An 18842-nucleotide genomic window follows, 5' to 3' on the forward strand; every position below is an offset into this window, starting at 1 on the left:
ATGCAAGTTATTTACTAATGTTTTTAAACATGGAATGATAAATGCACCAAATAAATCGATGTGAGAATGTAATCCATGCTGTCTTTTTCAAGGGAATCCCATTTTTTCTGCTGTAACCATTAAGAACGCCTGAATTTTCCAGTTGAAAGGATCCATGGGGTGACTCGGGGAACTCTCTTTTGTGTGTTTACAGTGGCTAATATTTAACAGATGTACAACCAATGTTCTGTGAACTATCTAATGGCTACACAGTCGGGTTGCAAACAATCTTTTTAAGTTGGCTTAAAATGCTGACTTCTCAGGAGTTTAGGGACACACTATTTTATTCCATTTGCGTTCAAACAACTCAGTTGTTACCATGACTTTAATGGATGATTTATGATGCCAGGCTACAATATAAGGAGATGTGTGGTAAGCATCAGCATCACGGTGCTGCTGTGACTGATGCTTAGGAGAAAGCTGCAGCACACAGACAGGAGAGCAGATGGATTTTGTGCACAGATTTGGTGTGCTAATTATTCAGCATCTGCAAAACAACAATGGAGAATATTACAACTTTCTTAGTTTCATGTCAACAGTGGGTGACCCTCGTAATATTTTCCATTCCCTATTCCCTATCTATTTCCCACTTTGGTTCCATCTCTGTCAGGATGCTGGCACCAAGATGATTTGGGTGGCTGTTTTTGGTGACTGGTTCAACCTTATTTTGGCTACATGTAACCTCTATCTTTTCTAGATGTGACCCAAATTCTCTCTTACCTAGGATCCTTTCAGGTCAGCGACCTTACTGGTGGGTGCAAGAAACTCACTTGTACCAAAACAATTCAATACCACTGTAACTGCAGTTGCTGTTTATTTCTTCATTTATTTATTTTCCCATTTGTAAGACACTGGGTTAGTTGTGTTTCCTGTAATTTTATTTTGAAAAGCGACATGAGCTGCTCTGCCAGCCACACCCTTGATTTGATGGATACAAGCCAGGTGTGAGGAACACAGAACCTGGATGAAGTGCTAACAAACAGACAGCTAATGGACTGCTAAAGAACTAACTAGTAAATGGACTTAAAGGAAACTAGTAAAAGGACTTAAAGGAAGATGGATTCCCTTTGTGTTTTAAGCAAACAGCCAACGAGGTATTTATTTGTCTTTATTTTATTGCACATTATTGTATATGTTTTAATTGTACTATCCTGTATTTAGTTTCACGGTTTAAGAGAGGTCTAAAGAAAGGAGGACAGAAGAGGTCCACAATGAAAAGACGTCCAATAAACCCGTAAAAGAAATCACTTGCGTCTGTGTTGCTTGGAGGGAATCACAACCACATTTGGATCAATTTCACATAACTTGTGAAACGGGTCCAGGTAAGTCTGCATGCAATAAATCTGGGCTAATGCAACTACAGAAAACATTAATTCCTCAATAGTTATTTTGCAGGTAGTCCCTCTGGTCAAGCCATGGGCTCGTTGTGTGTGTGGTATGTGATGATCGCCTCTGCTCTGAACTTTGCCAGGCCCTCTAGTGTCTCATCTGTTCGAAGCTTGCAAAGGTAAAGGTTTATTTTCTGCACTTACAAAAATCAAGAAAAAAAAATCTCTCAACAGACCTAAACAAAGGCATTCATCTTCAGGTTTCACTTACTGAGATCCTTTTTGTGGATGGCGTTTTGGGTGGTTGAGATGACTGTTTGCATTTCCAGAGTTTTCATTGCAACACATTTGCCCCACCAGGTTCTCCTTGGTCTTGCCGCTGGTATTTTCCCACTCTCCTGCTGCATATTTTCTGTCATTTCTGTTGTATTGTTTAATAATCAGTTTTCCTTTTCTCTGCCTTGTGTAGGTATGCTTGTTGCAGAGGTGTTTGATCACATTCCTTTGATCTACAATGCGAGTTTGAAATTGTACCTCCAGACCAACATACTTCTTCTCTCATTTACCGTTTGCTTTTATGTGCTCCTAAAGCTTCTGGACTTTGACCCTTTGTGGTCAGTCGCTAAAGCTAAAAGATGGGGTGCCAACCCTGACTGGATTCATCTGGACACCACACCTTTTGCTGGTCTTTGGAGAAACGTGGGAGCCTTGTTTGGTCTCGGCCTGGCTGTGAGCTCTGGGAAGTTAGTTCCGATCCGTAAGGGGGAAAATGGCTCCCAAACTATATATAAACTCATGTGCATGACAGCAAGTCTCACATTTCTGCAGCTGTATGACTTAATTAAAATGCCCACGCACGGTGAAGCTCCATTTTACATGCTGTCATTTTGTAAAAGCGCTGCAGTACCTGTTTGTGTGGTTGCTGTAGTTCCTGCGTTCATTTGCTGATTACTGACGATGAAAGAAGGTTGTTTTAGGCCGTTGGTGGACTCAAACTCAGATTAAGTTTATTGATCCCTCTGGAAAAGTTGTGCTTTCCAGCAGTAGCAGCATTCACACATCTAGCAGCAGTAACACACCTAACAGTTATTAAAAGGTAAACAGGGAAAGGAAATAAGGCAAGAAAAAGAGAGATGAACAGCTTTATAATATTGCATGAACTCAGCTCATTACCCAATAAAAGCTGAAACACAACTTTTCAAAACAACTCATTTTTATCCTGAATAGAAGGTCAGACTTTTGTTCATTGCAAACCACCAGATACAGATTATTGCCTATCAGAGGGTTTATTCTGATTTAAAAATGAAACTTTTAAATATGTCGTGTGAGAAACAAACGTTTGGTGGCAGGTGTTGGCAGCATAACAGCAGCTGAACACGATACTGAATAAACAAACACACTCCCGGGTTTTCCAGGACTAATGGATTTCTTCCTGTTTTTCCTACGTTTGAACCATGGTTTGAACATACATCCTGCTCTGAGTGTGTTACATAACCTCTTATGAGTCTCTTAGCTGGCTCTCCTGGAAACATTTTGTTATTAATCAGCCAAAATGTAATGAGGTAGAACAGTCTTTGATGTAACACGATTAGGTAGATTAATTCAACTCCTGAGCGCTACTCATTTTCTCACAGGCTCCAGTTGCTTAGCATCAGATGCACCTGAGGCCTCTTACTGAATGATGTAACCGTTCAACGCGCGTAGGCTCCGAGCCAAACCAGGCTTGAAGAAACGTCCATTTGTCTGGGTACCTTATTACTACTTGGTGCTGAGAGTAGAGCTGTTCCACAGCGAGCAGTTTATGTTTTCAGAAAAAAAAACTTACATACTTTTATTTCATTAGATAAAAACTTACAAAATTGCTGATTTTTATTTTTATACCACAAAAGATGAAGCTTTTTTTCTCCTGCTCACTTCTGATTTTGTTGCTGTTTGATAGAAAAATCTTCAAACATGCAACTTGGACTTATTTAAAGTGACGATTCTCCCTGGCGACAGGGGCAGTACATACCTAAAAAAAACTTGCCTTTATTTTTGTGTTTGAGTGAGACCTTACCAACGGATGGCCATTAGGGTCAAACATCTCTGGGAGCGCAGCCTCCAGCAATGACAAACACCTCAGACTCCCTTTCATCAGTGGCAACAAGTGAAGAGGTAAATGTGTAAAACAACAAAGTTTATAAAATGGTGAAACTTTTGTAACTGTTTCTTACAAATCAGTAAATGCAATTTGCCCTCATGGGCTCCCGTAGCAAACGTGGCATCGTCCAGAGACTACCTGCTCTCATTAGACAGGATTTGTATGGTAATATGTTGCGAAGCCGCTAATATTTTTCAACATCTGGGCATCATTTCATTCATTTTCAGCAACATTTCTGTGGATATTTCCAGAGATTAACATGAAACTTTTTCATATTTTTTAATCCTTTTATTGAGCTGGTGTGGAGAAGGATCCTTTACAGGCTTAATGAAATGTTATATATATATATGCACATACATATATATATATATATATATATATATATATTAGCAAAACACATCTCATCTCCTTTATACAGCACACCACCAAAAACACAAACAAACAAGTTGAACAGAAAACAACTTGAAATTGATTTATAATTTAAAATAAATGACTTTTTTAATAACAAGTCAATCAGATGTGAGTAAAAATTTTATTTTGGGCTGTAAAGAAATAAATACATTTGCAATAAATAGCTTAAACAGCATGTGACTATGAAACTAATTCTTCAAAACAATATCTACATAAATAAACTGCTGATCTTGTGCGTACAATGCAGAGATGCATGTTGCTTTTGCTGCTGAAATAAAAAAAATTTTAAATTCTGCGCCACGATATTTTCATTATTTTACAAGTTGGCTTTCCAAAATTTACTCAGAATTGAAGATTAGGTTTTGAATTATTGAAGTTGTACATTCAGCTAATTGGAGCTCCAGATGTGACCAGTTTATAATAGGCTCCCCTCTTCGCCATGAGTTTATCGTGTGTACCCTGCTCTATGACCACTCCCTGGGACATCACCGCGATGATGTCAGCGGTCTGGATGGTTGACAGCCGGTGAGCGATGACGATGCAGGTTCGTCCTTTTCTCGCCTCATCCAGAGCAGACTGAACAGTCTGCAGAATAAAAAAAAACAGAGATCTATCAAGATTGTGTGTTTTATATGTGTCAGATAAGAAGGTGGGGATGATCTGAAAAATTAAACAAAAGCCTAAAATGCCAGGAAGGTTTTCATACCTGCTCACTCTCTGTGTCTAGAGCAGAGGTAGCCTCATCTAACAGCAGGATCTTGGGGTTCCTGACGATGGCTCTGGCTATGGCAATGCGTTGTTTCTGTCCTCTTGAGAGCTGGGAGCCCTGGGAGCCAACCTGAGTCTTGTATTTCTAATCAGTTTAAAAGCAGTGAATAAAAAGAAGAGGTCATGGGTCAAGCAGCCATGCTTAATTAAATTATTTGAATCCTCATCCTCAAAGCTCACTTGACTGCATGTTTGAGATGCTACTTTGATCTAAAACAAATTATTTGAAGGGCTAAACTACTGCAGAGTGTTAAAAATGTGTTTTGAAGCTGGGAAACATCTACAGCACGTCCCACAGTGGGTCTGAGCACCTCTGCTTATTTCAGTTTTTCTTATGGCAAAGTTGTTCATTCTAACTTCCCATTAATAGACACACACCAGTAGGGGGCGCCAAAGAACACGTGGACACTCCTGAAACGTGTACAAATCTGCATATGTAACAGAACTGTTGGCCAAGTATTAATTTTATACTTCTGTTTTGTAATTGTCTGCCATCTGATTATGATGGGGAAAAAATAAAACATGGGCAGGTCGGAAACAACAGACTACAGTTCTGTTCTGTGTCTTTTATGACACGAGGACTCGTTTTCCTGGACGTGTAAAGAGAAACTTCTAAAATAAACATTTCTACTCACGTCTGGAAGAGTCATCACAAATTCATGGAGGTGAGCTTTCTTGGCAGCCTCAACCACCTCCTCCATGGTGATGCTGCGTGTGTTATCTCCATACTGAATGTTCTCCGCTATGCTGCAGTCGAATAAGACTGGCTCCTGAGACACAATACCGATCTGAGATCTCAGGAAGGGGACATTGACATCATGAGAAGGGTAGCCATCGATCAACTGAAAGAAGAAAAAACAACTGTGACTATCTGCTACGAAGAGATTTATTAAACTTATGTCTGAGTCATTCGTCACTCACCACTTTCCCGTGATCTGGATCGTAGAACCTTTCCAGCAACTGGACACTGGTGCTTTTCCCACAGCCGCTGCTCCCAACAAATGCTAAAGTCTGACCAGGCTTCACAGAAACAACCAGGCCGTTCAGTACCTGAACATCTGGACGTGTTGGGTAGGTAAACTTGCAGTTAAGGAACTCGATTTCTCCTTTGAAGTTCTCCTAAAGATGGAAGACATGCTCACCATCAATACCGTGGCAAAACTAAACATTCACAGCAGAACTTCAAATATACCAACCCATTTTTGTCCGCATGATCGATCTGTGCTGATTTGTGGTACTCTGTCCAGCAGTTTGAAAAACTGAGCAGCGGCGATTTTGGCTTTGGCGTAATCCGGAGTGAAGGACGAGGCTCTGCCTAGTGCTGTCCCGCTGATCACGATGGCTGAAATCACTCTGGAGAGACAACAAGTGGTGCTGAGGTTGAAGAATCACTAAAATAAAAACACACAGTTTGACGTTTCACCAACCTGAACACCAGCATGTACTGTAACCCCTCCGCTCTGACCAGGTACCCGCCATATCTAAAGGAAGCGGCATACGCCATGAAGATGACACACTGAGCAAAACCAAAGCAGACCCCGTAGATGTTGGCTCTCTTTTTCGCTGATTTATATGGAAGCTCAAGTTTTTGCTCGTACGATTCCACAAACGAGTTCTCTTTGGCCAATCCTGCAATGGTCCTGATGTTGGCAAGAGCCTCACTTGACACCTGTAGAAGAAAAAGTAGTTCTATGTGTTAAATTGGACATCTTTGGAGCCACAACCTCCAGCTGGTGGGTGAACTTACCCGGCCAGCTGCTTCCATGGCCTTTTTATCTTCGTTTGCAAAACCTGTCAGCATTTTGGCTTGGAACACACCCGACAGCCCAATGAGAGGCAGGAAGCACAAGATTACCAAGGTTAGCTTCCAGCTGAAGTAGAAGGCGATGATGAATGAGGCTCCTATGCTGGTCAATGAGTTCACTATCATGCCAATCTGAGAACCCGTTGCCTGCAGAAAAGATGAGCAAAATATTGTACGGACCAAAACTACGATGTAAGAAATGTGGATCTACAACTCACCCCCTGCACCATGGATGCATCTGTGGCCAGTCTGGTGGTCAAAGCCCCAGGGCTGTTTTTGGGGTCATCGAACCAACCTACTTCCTGTCTCAACATGGCCTGGAAGCCCACTTTCCTCAGACGGCGAGTCAGCAGTTCTCCAGATTTGGCAAAAGCATACCCCTATAAAAATAATAAAATAACTGAAGCAAACTCCATCCACAGATGGAGGCAGGAGAACACCACACACTCTCTTCCAAAAACACGACAAAGATGTGGTGATTCATTCTCATCTTCTCAATGGAAAATTTTCTTCCGCAAACTGCTCCAAAACAAACTAAAAGGTCTGCCTGAAGCTCCAGCTGTCAACCGGTTTGCATGACTAAGAAAACCCGTGATGTAATAGAAAGTTTTAAATAAACAGTGGAGTATTTGATACCTGAAGTAATATAAAGTTTACCTTAAATGGAGCAAATATGATCAAAATATTTCAAGATGTAGCTTTATTTATCTCTCACTCTGTTCTTTGACTCCCTTCTTTATTTGAATAAAGAGGAACGCCAGCATAAAACTATAGATTTTGAAAGTCCTACAATCATCATTTTTTTCCCCATGATAATAACTTGGAGTTGAGATTTGCTGCCATGGAAAATGATTCCCCACGTCATGAGATTTTTGGATAACGATGAAAGAAAAGGAAGTAAATAAAAACCTGCAGGAACTGTGAAAAGAAACTAATTATGGCCACGATGCAAAACAGCACACAGATGCCGTCGATCTGCCTCCGCTGTTTGTCCAAATCACGGATTGCAAACGTCTGAAAACACAGAGTTGGGAAATCATTCAAATAAAACAATGCTTTAATTAAACAAACTGGTTGGAACGACTAAACAAACTAGCTCAACTTGTAACACTGCACAGCTCTCACGGGAGGAGCTCTTACCCCAAGAATCTGGCTGAACAGGATTGCGTAGATGGGGTTAACAGAGCCATTGACTGCAGCTCCCAGTGAACCCAGCAGCATGTAGGGCCATTCTGGCTGGTTGTACTTCAGGATGCGTACCACTGGGGCACGTTCTTCATTTCCATCTGCATCATCCTCCAATGCCTGTTGGAACACGAGTGTTAAAGCGAGTCTAGACGGGATTTTGAACATTGCACGTGAATCAGACTCCCAGTACATCTGCTGATGGGATCCCCACATCCGCACTGATCCTGAGGCTGCCTGATAAAGCGTCTGGGACCAAATCATTGGACAGTTTGCTCTGAGATCGCAGTCGAATTGAGCTCCTGCAGGAAGACAGTTGAAAAATCAACCCAATTTTATTGATTACATATATTGTTGCCTGCTTGATTGTGTTTCTGTACCTTTTGCTGGATCTGCCGCTGCCACGCCTGAAACTCTCCACTTTGAAATCAAAATCATCATCAGGTTTTTCATTGATCGCATCTGGAAGAAAATTAAATTCTTGTTGATTGTGATTTCTATATATTTTCTTTTCCTAAAACCGAAAACAGAAGACATGCTTTAAAACATATTTGTGCAACAGTTACTCAGTAGTTGCTTCACAAATGAACTCACCAAAACCTAACACCTGAATAAACCCATGTTTATCAGCTCTGACTAAAGAAGAAAAGTAAAAGTTGTAAAGTCACCCTAGCTTGCTAATCAAATCGGGTGACACGCAAAAGTTTTGCCACTCCAGATCAAACGGATCATTTGTTTGAGCTCCACATCTTACTTGTAGTTGTGCTGGAAGAGCTTTGGTTCTGCAGCGTGACGAGGGTGAAGTAGACACCTTGTTTCTCCAGAAGCTCCTTGTGTTTCCCTCTCTCTACAGCCTGCCCATGCTCAAAACCAACAATCACATCTGCATTTCTGATCGTGGAAAGACGGTGTGCTATAGAGATTGTTGTCCTGCCTGCTCGAACCTGCAGAGTTACGAGTGCACAATTCCTCAAATTAAGTCCACGTGCAGTGTTTTGAAAGTGAAAGGCAGACAGTGACGGACCTTTTCCAGAGCTTCCTGGACGACAGCTTCACTCTGATTATCCAGTGCAGATGTGGCCATGTCCAGCAGCAGGATCTTGGGGTTTCGGATGAGAGCGCGAGCAATGGCGATCCTCTGCTTCTGTCCTCCACTCATCTGACCTCCACCTTCACCCACCAGTGTGTCAAATTTCTGAAGGGATTGACAGAAAGCATTTTAAGTCTTGAGTCAACGTTGATGGTTTTGTTGCATCATTTTGAGTGAATTGTACCTGTGGAAGATCCATAATGAAATTATAAGCGTTGGCTTCCTTTGCTGCATGGATGATGTCCTCCATGCTCACTCCATGTCGACCGTATCGGATGTTCTCAGCGATGGTTGTGGAGAACAGGATTGGCTCTTGCTCCACAATACCGATGAGAGAACGGAGCCACTGAATGTTTAAGGTTCGGATGTCATGGCCATCCAGAGTCACCTGAAAATGTTCATTTCGTTAATAAAAATCATCACAATTAAGCAGTTATGCATCTCGCTGTGTGTGCAGTGATTTGTGTGAGGATAGATTTGTTACCGTTCCTTCCTTTGGGTCATAAAATCTCTGAATGAGCTGGATTGTGGTGCTTTTCCCAGATCCGCTCGGTCCAACAAAGGCAGTGGTTTCTCCCGCTTTGATCTTCACACTCAGATTATCTAAAATCTGAACACACATTCTCCTTTAACAGCTTAATTTCGAGAACTGGAACAAAATAAATGTCTGGTAAAAAAGTTACCTTAACTTCAGGTCGAGATGGGTAAAAGAAGGTGACATCATGGAACGCAATGTCACCTTTGACCTTGTCTAATTTACAGCCATCCTCTGAAAAACAATTAATTTCTGGCTCCTGCAAATTTAGCAACAAAATACTTTTTTTAAGTCATTTATTCAAATAACATCTGTTTTTTCTAGTTATGTTTCATTACCCGGTCAATTGTTTCGAAAATAGTTTTTGCTGCTGCGCGGCCGGAGGCAAAAGCCTCCAGGCACGGCGAGGCCTGACCGAGGTTCATAGCCGCCATGAGGACTCCAAAGAAAACCTGGAGAAAAGCCATTAAAAAGACACCAGAAATGAAAAAAGATAAATTCTATTTGTTATAAATATTCAGAAGTTTGCTTCTTATTTTTTCACACACCTGAATAAGACTTCCAGGAGTCAGCTCCTTCGTGTCAATGACGAGTTTAGATCCGTACCAAAAGGCCAAAGCGTAGCACAGAAAGATGATGCACCACAGGTATCCCTGAAATACGCCGATGATTGAGCCCTTTTTCACTCCCCAGTTCTGAGCTTCGATGAGGTTTCTGTCATACCTAACCCAGAGTTAACACGTCAGTCTCCATTCATAGATGTGACTGTGATGGTGTGGTTATTTTTAGAGGAATTACCGTTCGGATTCCTTTTCTTCCCCTCCAAAAGCAGCGACTGTTCTGATGGATGACAGCACCTCATCGGCTACAGCTCCTGCCTTTGCGTAGGCCTTCAGCTCTCGTCCTGTTAGTGTGGCCACTGCCTTCAGGATCAAAGACAAATTACTCAGATGCATTATAAAAAGAGACCACGGTCTTGAGTCAGAAAAGGATCAAATGCCTTTTCAAGGTCAGGGACGATATCCCGCCCCAGGTGGAGGGGCTTAAGTATCTCAGGGTCTTGTTCACTAGTGAGGGAAAGGTAGAACAGAAGATCGATAGGTGGATTGGTGCTGCGTCTGCAGTGATGTGGGCATTGTACCGGTCTGTCATGGTGAAGAGAGAGCTGAGTTTATAGACGAAGCTCTCGATTTACCAGTCAATCTACATTTCTACCCTCATCTATGTTCACGAGCTTTGGCCAGTGACCAAAAGAACGAGATCGCGGATGGAAGTGGAGGAAAATTGTTTTCTCCGCAGGGTGGCTGGGCTCTCCCTTAGAGAAAGGATGAGAAGCTCGGTCATCTGGGAGGGGCTCGGAGTAGATCCACTGCTCCACCATATTGAGAAGAGCCAGTTGAGGTGGCTCTGGCATCTAGTAAGGATGCCTCCTGCCTTCCTGGTGAGGTTTTCCAGGCATGTCCCACTCAGGGGACACGAAGACCCAGGACATGGTGCAGGAAGTATGTTTCTCATCTAGCCTGGGAATGCCTTGGGAATTCCCCCAGAGAAGCTGGGGCTGGGGAGAGGGAAGCCTGGGCCTCTCTGCCCCCGCGACCCGACCCCACATAAGTGGAGGAAGATGAATGGATGAATTGATACTAAACTATTTTCTCACCATGGCCATTAATCCAGCAGCTATACCGATCAGAGGGCTCACTGCTATGACCACCAAAGTCAGCTTCCAGCCACCGATGAACCCAACCATGAAACCAAACACAAACGTAGAGACCCTCTCAATGAAAATGGACACCTGATCAGCAATGGCGTTGTTGATCTTGTTGATATCACTGAAAAAGGACCAGAAGAAGCAAGTTAAACCATTTTCTTCACGCTGGGAATAACCTGGAGATGGAAACTCACTCAGAAATCCTTGTATTCAGTTCACCCACAGAATTGCAGTCAAACCATCCGATCTCCATTTGCATAACTTTTCGAAAATAAGTCTTTCGGATTCGTTGAGTTTGTCTTGCAGCTGCTGACACCCAGAAGACGATCTAAATGATGGGTGCAAAATGATTTCCTCAATTTAGTTTCATATAATCGTTCAGTACTTTAAAATTTATATATATAAACTGATAAATCGCACCAACCTGAAAATAACTTACAACCAGCACACCTAATCCAATACCAATGTAGTAATATGCAAACATGGTCATCTCTGCTTCAATGTTCACCCTGCATAGAAAATCACACTGGTTCCTTTGACTCTGCACAACAATGATTAATTACCTTTATGTTCGCAACTTACCCGCAAAAAACTGTGCTGTTTTCGGGAGTTTCATATATGGAGTCATTAGTCCAAAAGATTGTGTTGTTTCTGCACACCTTGTTTGGATCTTTGAGCTCCTGGACTTCCAGCTCGTAAGCAACAAACGTGTTGGTCATCATCCCGTACACCAGCAGCATGAGAGGAGCAGCGGCACCGTGGACGAGGGCACACAAGCTGCCCACCACCATCATCGCCTTGTCTTTGCAGGTGGCAAACCGAAACTTGGAAAGGGAATTTGTGACATCTTTACAATCTAACAATGATTACGAAGATGTATCTGTAACAAGCAACATGTTTAAAAATCTATCTAAATTTTAGATTCATTACATTAATTATTAATTAATTAATATTATTAATCTTTATATAATTGACATCAGCCAGGTGCATAATTCACACATCTTACATTATCCAGCTAAATAAAGCACAGGGACTTTGGGGAAAGACTCTAATAAGCTGGTCAAAAAAAAGGTCAAATTTGCCTCCAAACTTCTTTGTTGCATTCTTCTTCCTTTCTTACACAGCCTTAAGGTACATTTCTAGTAGCAGCATTCTTTTGTTTGAGCAACAGTACTTTACTAAAGTACTTCTGAGTCTGTGGGGTTGTACTGATCACTATGACACAATGGCTTCTTCTGCAATTCTTCCTAATCCAAAGAGGCGAAAGAAGGCAACTGGACTCTTGAAGACATTTCGCTTCTCGTCTGACGAGCTTTGTCAATTCTGACTGGAATATGAGAGGGTCAAGCTTATACATTACAGCTCACTTAATGAGCAGAAACTACATATGAATACCCCTCCCCTCCACCTCCTGATGAGTCATCAGGGTCATTAGCCTCTATTGTGTGGGAATCAATGTGTTGATTAGATGCAGAAGGGTGTGACCTAGACTGAAGCTGTATGGTGACTAGATCGAGTGCATCACTATATATATTTGTTGGGAAGGTAAAACCTGAGTCCTCCTCCTCCTTGGTTTTTCCCGTTTGACTTGGATGGCTTCCTTTACTCCTCTCTCAAACCATCTATCTCAGATTCATCTTTCATGTTCAACTCAACTCAACAGCTGCTTAAATGTCTACATATAAGAACAAAAAGTAAAAACATATTTCTCCTTTTAGGCTGGGGTTTGAAATCTCTACTTTTTTGAAAATGTGATTTTTACTTCATTATTATTACCACCAACAAGATGAGGTAAGAATAAGAGAAAATAATTACCAGCTGAAAGTATCCAACACTCAGTGTGTTTTCTTTCTTCTTTTCATTTCTAAATGAAACAAATTAAAGAGAAAATTTAAAAAAACTACAACGTTGATCCAAAATTGTCAAAACTCACCGTAAACACCCAGTTTCAATGTCTGCTGAAACATAAATGAAAGAACATATTTAGAATTAACTGGTTTAATTTAACTTTTTTAATGAAGTGAGTGAAAAGGAAGTAATATTTGCAGAGTTAGCATGTTTATAGCTGCTCACACACCTTTTTTATCTGAGATTGGTGTTGTAAGTTTGAAGGATTTTTTCATGTTTTCCGCAGGAGTTTATCAAAGGCAGCTGTGGATAAAGAAACATTTTAAATCAACTATAAATAATGATTCAAATGGATATTCATTGGCTTTCGGACCAAAAACAAGCAGCTGAATTAACTTCAGTGTGAACAGCTTTAAAAAAAATCAGACATAACTTGAGAAAAACGTTCCGTTAACGTTTGATCCTGAGGAATTTAAAAATAATTCAAGCCTGTGCAGAAGGAGAGAAGATGTATAGTACCTGAACGTGTCTCTGTGTCCACCAGCAAGGCTCCACTGGGATATTTCAGTCCTATTACCAAGTTGACCTATGCCCCTGTGTTCCTATATCTACACTCTAATTAGGCTGATAAGGATTGTGTCAGCAGTGATTCCCACCGGCCTGCAAATTTAAAACAAATTTCAACCTCTAAACTCAGTTTATTTGCATTTTTTGTTATTTGTTCAGACTGATTTAATGAAAGGGAAATATGTGAAGGATTATGGACTTTGCTAACATTATTTAGCTTTAGAAAAAATAATAATATTTCAATTAATGTAGTCATGTCTTATCAATGATGATTGTAAAGTGAGTGCAATGACCGCCAGGCCATTGATTTTGATCATGGGTTGTCTCAGAACACAGAATGGCCTGAAGGGGATGTTTTGGTGCCTTCCTGTCAATAAAACATCTTAACTTTTATCAATCAGCAGTTGTTTTAAACAAATGTGACCAAGGGCAGAAGAAAAAGCACACACAACAACTGATCTGGAGAAAACTGAGATGCCACAGTTTGTCAAGGCTGAAAACGAAATAATTAAATCAGATAACGCAACATCAATTCAGTTTGGTCAGGAATGTCTCTCTGTCTCTCTTTAGGACTCATCACTGATAGTGATTCTTCACTCATAGATTTAGTGTTGCACATGTACACCAGGATCTCATAGGTAATGTGCATAAAGAATAAACGATTTCAGTTGTTTCATTGAGCTAAGCACTGGAGGTTAGTACCTGCCAGTACAAAAAGTACTTTCTACTTTTGCAGTTTACTCCCTTTTTTACAACCAGTTATTATTGACAGTAAAGGTGACTGATAATGGAACAGTCAGGAGGGGGTTGTGGACAAAGACTTTCATTTAAAAGCTGATGACATTATCGGATTTTTTTCACAAAGTTCTATTAATGACACACATAAAACAGATTGCATGTAATCAGAAACTTTGACCAAAAAATGTTCAAACAAGATATAATTCAAGGACAGAAAATAAACAACAAATAAGTGGCTCTTTAATAGGTTTGGTGGTTAAATAAAATGAAGGCATGCTATATAATAAACTTTTAATGTATTTATCTATTGTTATTGTTATTGTTGTTGTAGAAGTAATTCTAGTAGTAGTAGTGGTAGTAGTAGTAGTAGTAGTAGTAGTAGTAGTAGTAGTAGTAGTAGTAGTAGTAGTAGTAATAGTAGTAGTAGTAGTCATAGTAGCAGCAGCAGTAGTAGTAGTAGTAGTTATAGTAGTAGTAGTAGTTATGGTAATAGTAGTAGTAGTAGTAGTAGTAGCAGCTGTAGTAGTAGTAGTAGTAGTAGTAGTAGTAGTGGTAGTAGTAGTAAAAGTAGTAGTGGTAGTACTACTACTACTAGTAGTAGTAGTAGTAGTAATAGTAGTATTACTAGTAGTAATAGTAATAAAGTAGTAGTAGTAGTAGTAGTAGTAGTGGTAGTAGTGGCAATAGTAGTAGTAGTAGTAATAGTAGTAGTAGTAGTAGTAGTAGTGGTAGTAGTAGTTATAGTAGTAGTACATTGTAAAATCTGCTGAGTAAGTTAAACTCAAATGAATTGAAGAAACCAGTTGCCTTGCATCATTTAAATTAATTTAACATAATTTGTTTGAGTTAACGCTAATTAAATATATCCATAAACCATTCTTTTTCTCCACTCATATGAAGTGTTGTTAAAATTTTATCTAAAATGTTATTGTACAATGTTTTAATTAAGTTATTTTAACTTCAACTCTTTTTTTAAATATAATTTTTTCCAAATGGCTGTGTGATCATAAAAAAATTATTCATTCATTCATTGTTACCATACCTAAACAAAAACTTCTCCATAAACGTACAATTAAAACCTTGTCACTCAAACTGATAACATACATATAGAAAATAAAAAGTGCATTTTGGGTCTTTTGTAAAACACAAAAAAGGTTTCTGTGTTACCTTGCTGACAGTTTACCGGCTGTAAACTTCCTCTGAAGTGACGCCACCATCAGCTCTGAGGAAGTTTACGGCCGGTGAATGAAACAGTCCGCAAGGTGAAAAAGAAACCTTTTTTTGTGTTTTACAAAAAGAACCAAAAACGCAGTTAGAAACTAAACACAGCAAGAACATACCAAAGATAAATTGAAAGTATTGCTTTTTTTTTTTTGTCTAAATACAATATTAACGTCACAGTCACGTGAGGTAAGGACCAGACAGCATAGTTTCATGTTACTGGGCAGGCGAGTTTCAAACTTAAACTTAAACATATAATTAACAAAACATACACTAAAGAAAAGGGTTTTTTTCTATTGAAGTTGTTTGTGCATGCAAGTAAAACAACTAGGGTTGTCACGGTATGAAAATTTAACCTCACGGTTATTGTGACCAAAATTATCACGGTTTTCGGTATTATCGCGGTATTTTTTAAACGGTGTTGCATATGTTCAGAAAGCATTGATAGTCCTGTTCTACACAAACTGAAATAGTTCTGAAAAGGTTTAACAGTGTTTATTAAACCTAAAATAACACAAAGCCTTAGCAAAAGTGCAACTTTTCACAAGTAAAGGAACAAATAGCTTATTTTTCTGGAACGTGTTACAGTAGTCAGTGCAGGTTTAAATGATACAAATCCAAACATTCAAAACATAAACAATATGTAAACAAATCAAAGAAACACCACTTGTTTTCTCATATACTTGTTTTCTTCATTATCAAAATGAAAATCTAAAACTCCAGTCCACACTTGACTTGAGCACTGTACAAGTCAACCTTAAAAAATATGTATTTAAAATAAATAGCCACTTTAAACAAATTACTAAAATAACTACTACACTATGTAATCAAATCCAAATGTTCAAGTATAAATGGCATTGAATAAGTAAACAAATCAATGACAAGGAACTAATTGTATATTTCTCTTCATCATCAACAAATAAGATGCTTCATCCAGCAACAGGGTGTCCGTGACACGGTTTAAATGCTGGCAGAGGATGCTGCGGCTGCAGTATATAGTGACTCGTTGCATTCTCCCTCAACCAAAAGTCCTCACGTCATGCATTTCAGCTAAAATGCTAATGTTAACTTACCTTGCACTGGCTGTGGAGACGTGGGTGATGGTCACGCAGATGTGCCATTAGATTCGAAGTGTTGCTGCCTTCTGCAGACACTTGTTTCCTGCACGTTCTGCAGACGGGATAGCCGTCTTCTATTAACTGTCCCTCAGCGTTTTTCAGAAATCCAAAATATGCCCATACTTCCGATTTAGTCTTCTTGGAGGGCGGATGGATGTCCTGGGCGCTGCCGTCTCCTCCTTCGGACATTATTTCAGCTTCAAAGTTTTGGTGCCGTTGCAAATTAAAAAGTGCGTGTGCGCGCCGCGGGAACTTCAGCTGAAGCGACGGTGGCTGGTAAGGGTCATCGCGCCGAAACCGCGGCCACGGTAAACCCACCGAGATAATATAGTTTTTTAAAAACTGGACGGTTATTTTTATTGTCAACTTTTTTACCGGGGTTTACCGCTATACCGGTTACCGTGACAACCCTAAAAACAACTGAGAACAGGAAGTAAGAAAATATTTTAATTCAGCTCATTTCTGAGAGCCTGCAGCTCAGGCTGAAGTTGTTTTCTTCCAACATTCAGGTTTAAAACAACACCATGAATAAAATCAGCTTTTCATGGTAGTTCATATGAAGATCGTGTATCAGTCCAATCAAAATCACCAGTGAATCTGGCCAGGATCTGTGGAACACTGCTATCTGGTCTTCAAGTAAGTAAAGTAAAGTAAGTAAAAGTTTATTTTTAGAGCACCTTTCACAGATATAAATCACAAAGCGCTGTACAACATGATAAAGATCAGGGCAAATACCTCTAACCAATAAAAACATCAGAAAAACAATAGCAGTGATAAAGTAGAAAATAAAATCATGAGTATAAACAAAGTGAAGGTGTGAACCCGAACAAAGCCATCTTTTTGAAACATTTAGGGAGGGAACGCCTGGATGAAAAGGTGAGTTTTTAGATGATTTTTAAAGACCTCTACAGTGTTAGAGAGACGGAGATCTGAAGGTAGACTGTTCCAAAGTCTGGGGGCAATAGTCTGAAAGGCCCTGTCCCCAAGGACAGGGGGTTAAAGGACACATGGGTAAAGGACATGTCCTTTCAAGGGTAAAGGACACATGGAGACTCTCAAAGGGAAATCCACCAGGAGCCACTTCATTTACTGCTGCCTCCAACGCCTCCTGAAAATGAATACGAGTTCAGCAAAATCGTCATCATCTTTATTTATAAAGCGCTTTCCATCAATGAGAGATTGAACCAAAGCGCTTTACACACAACAAAGAAATAAAAGTAAAACAACAGCAACCATGCAGTGACTAAGATAAAACAAAATGGATTAAAACAATTTGTTCAAAAACTAGATAAGAAAGACTAATCATACTTTTAAAAAAACTAAAAGGTTAAATAACTACCACAACTTTGCATGTGAGTAAGGGGAAAAGGAACATGCACAGATTTAATATACAAGATTTTTTTTATTTAAGCAATTTGTCATTTCAAAATAAATCTCATAAATAAAAATAAAAGAAACAAATCACAACAAATCACCTTATAAGTGTTACAGACGTCCAAATCCTCCTTCAGGTGCAGTGGCAGGTCAGCCAGGGCTGCTGTTCACTCATGGATAAGTTGTGTGAATATTTAGTATTTTTTGCAATCAGCCGCAATTAACGATTGGGGCAGCAGTAGCTCAGGTGGTAGAGCGGGTTGCCTCATGATCAGAGGGTCATGGGTTCGATTCCAGCTCCCGCCAGGGGTATCCTGCTGTTGTGTCCTTGGGCAAGACACTTCACCCAACTTGCCTGTGTTAGTGGTGGTCAGAGGGGCCGACGGCGCCAAATGGCAGCCTCGCCTCTGTCAGACCTCCCCAGGGCGGCTGTGGCTGCAAGTAGCTTACCATCACTAGCAGTGTGTGAATGTGAGAGTGTGTGAAAGTGTCTTTGGGTGTCTTGAAAAGCGCTATATAAGTTCAATGCATTATTATTATTATATTTAAAGCATTTTTACATGTTCTTCAAAAGTCTTCATACATTTTTCATCACCTCATTTGAAATTCCAGTCCTCTTCATTTTGTACATCATCAGATGTTGAGGTGCCTACTGGTTCAGTCAAAAACAGGAGTGTTGCAGGTTTTCATTTGTGATCCCATGGAGATCCGTGTGGAGCTACGTGGGTAAAAACAAAACATTTACCTACTATGAGACGCCACATTTGAAGAAACCAAGTAAAACTTTAGTTTTTCAAAATTTGGTTCAAAACTTTAATGCAAAGTTGTCATTCTGACCAGGTTATTAACCAGCACCTTTTTAACCCTCTCAAGCTCAAAATGAATTTTGATAAAAGGACGAACAACTAAGTCCTTCAGGGGTATATGTGTGTGTATATATATATATGTGTGTGTGTGTGTGTGTGTGT

At 40.0% G+C, this 18842-nt stretch overlaps 2 protein-coding genes across 5 annotated transcripts; one reads left to right on the forward strand and one right to left on the reverse strand.

Moving 5' to 3' along the window:
• The first annotated feature begins 30 nt into the window (after positions 1 to 30).
• Positions 31 to 2344, forward strand: LOC107390053 (glucose-6-phosphatase 2). Its single transcript, XM_070544380.1, is given in 7 exon segments — positions 31 to 716; positions 763 to 835; positions 1309 to 1361; positions 1435 to 1546; positions 1628 to 1749; positions 1837 to 2295; positions 2298 to 2344. Coding segments are annotated over 7 exon segments (1098 nt in total). The 5' UTR covers positions 31 to 484.
• Positions 2345 to 4025: 1681 nt separating this feature from the next.
• Positions 4026 to 16923, reverse strand: abcb11a (ATP-binding cassette, sub-family B (MDR/TAP), member 11a). 4 transcript variants are annotated; one of them, XM_054746963.2, is made up of 28 exons: positions 16456 to 16923; positions 13086 to 13159; positions 12942 to 12963; positions 12824 to 12872; positions 11591 to 11832; positions 11433 to 11517; positions 11203 to 11336; positions 10958 to 11129; positions 10099 to 10223; positions 9849 to 10023; positions 9639 to 9752; positions 9449 to 9559; positions 9250 to 9375; positions 8950 to 9153; positions 8700 to 8870; positions 8430 to 8619; positions 8056 to 8137; positions 7869 to 7977; positions 7631 to 7795; positions 7400 to 7504; positions 6709 to 6870; positions 6434 to 6637; positions 6114 to 6355; positions 5883 to 6039; positions 5608 to 5805; positions 5322 to 5528; positions 4625 to 4771; positions 4026 to 4503 (listed from the first exon to the last, which is right to left on the reverse strand). In XM_054746963.2, the coding sequence occupies exons 2-28, from the start codon at positions 13129 to 13131 to the stop codon at positions 4303 to 4305; spliced, it is 3945 nt and encodes a 1314-aa protein (XP_054602938.1). In that variant the 5' UTR covers positions 13132 to 13159; positions 16456 to 16923; the 3' UTR covers positions 4026 to 4302. The 4 variants fall into 4 exon arrangements, with proteins under 4 accessions (XP_054602938.1, XP_054602937.1, XP_015822022.1 ...); XM_054746962.2 differs by having other exon boundaries at positions 12942 to 12966; XM_015966536.3 differs by lacking the exon at positions 16456 to 16923 and adding an exon at positions 13376 to 13489.
• Between the last annotated feature and the right edge of the window lie 1919 nt (positions 16924 to 18842).

The sequence above is a fragment of the Nothobranchius furzeri genome, chromosome 14, assembly GCF_043380555.1.
Source record: "Nothobranchius furzeri strain GRZ-AD chromosome 14, NfurGRZ-RIMD1, whole genome shotgun sequence".
NCBI classification, from domain to species: domain Eukaryota; kingdom Metazoa; phylum Chordata; class Actinopteri; order Cyprinodontiformes; family Nothobranchiidae; genus Nothobranchius; species Nothobranchius furzeri.

Bases quoted from the DNA above. Each gene is read 5' to 3' on its own strand.
- abcb11a (XM_054746962.2), bottom strand. From the start codon at position 13,131: ATGAAAAAATCCTTCAAACTTACAACACCAATCTCAGATAAAAAAG. The intron at 6,638-6,708 runs GTGAGTTGTAGA...TCTTTTCTGCAG, and splicing joins ATGCATCCATGGTGCAGGGG to GCAACGGGTTCTCAGATTGG. The intron at 5,529-5,607 runs GTGAGTGACGAA...TTCTTCTTTCAG, and splicing joins ATCCAGATCACGGGAAAGTG to TTGATCGATGGCTACCCTTC.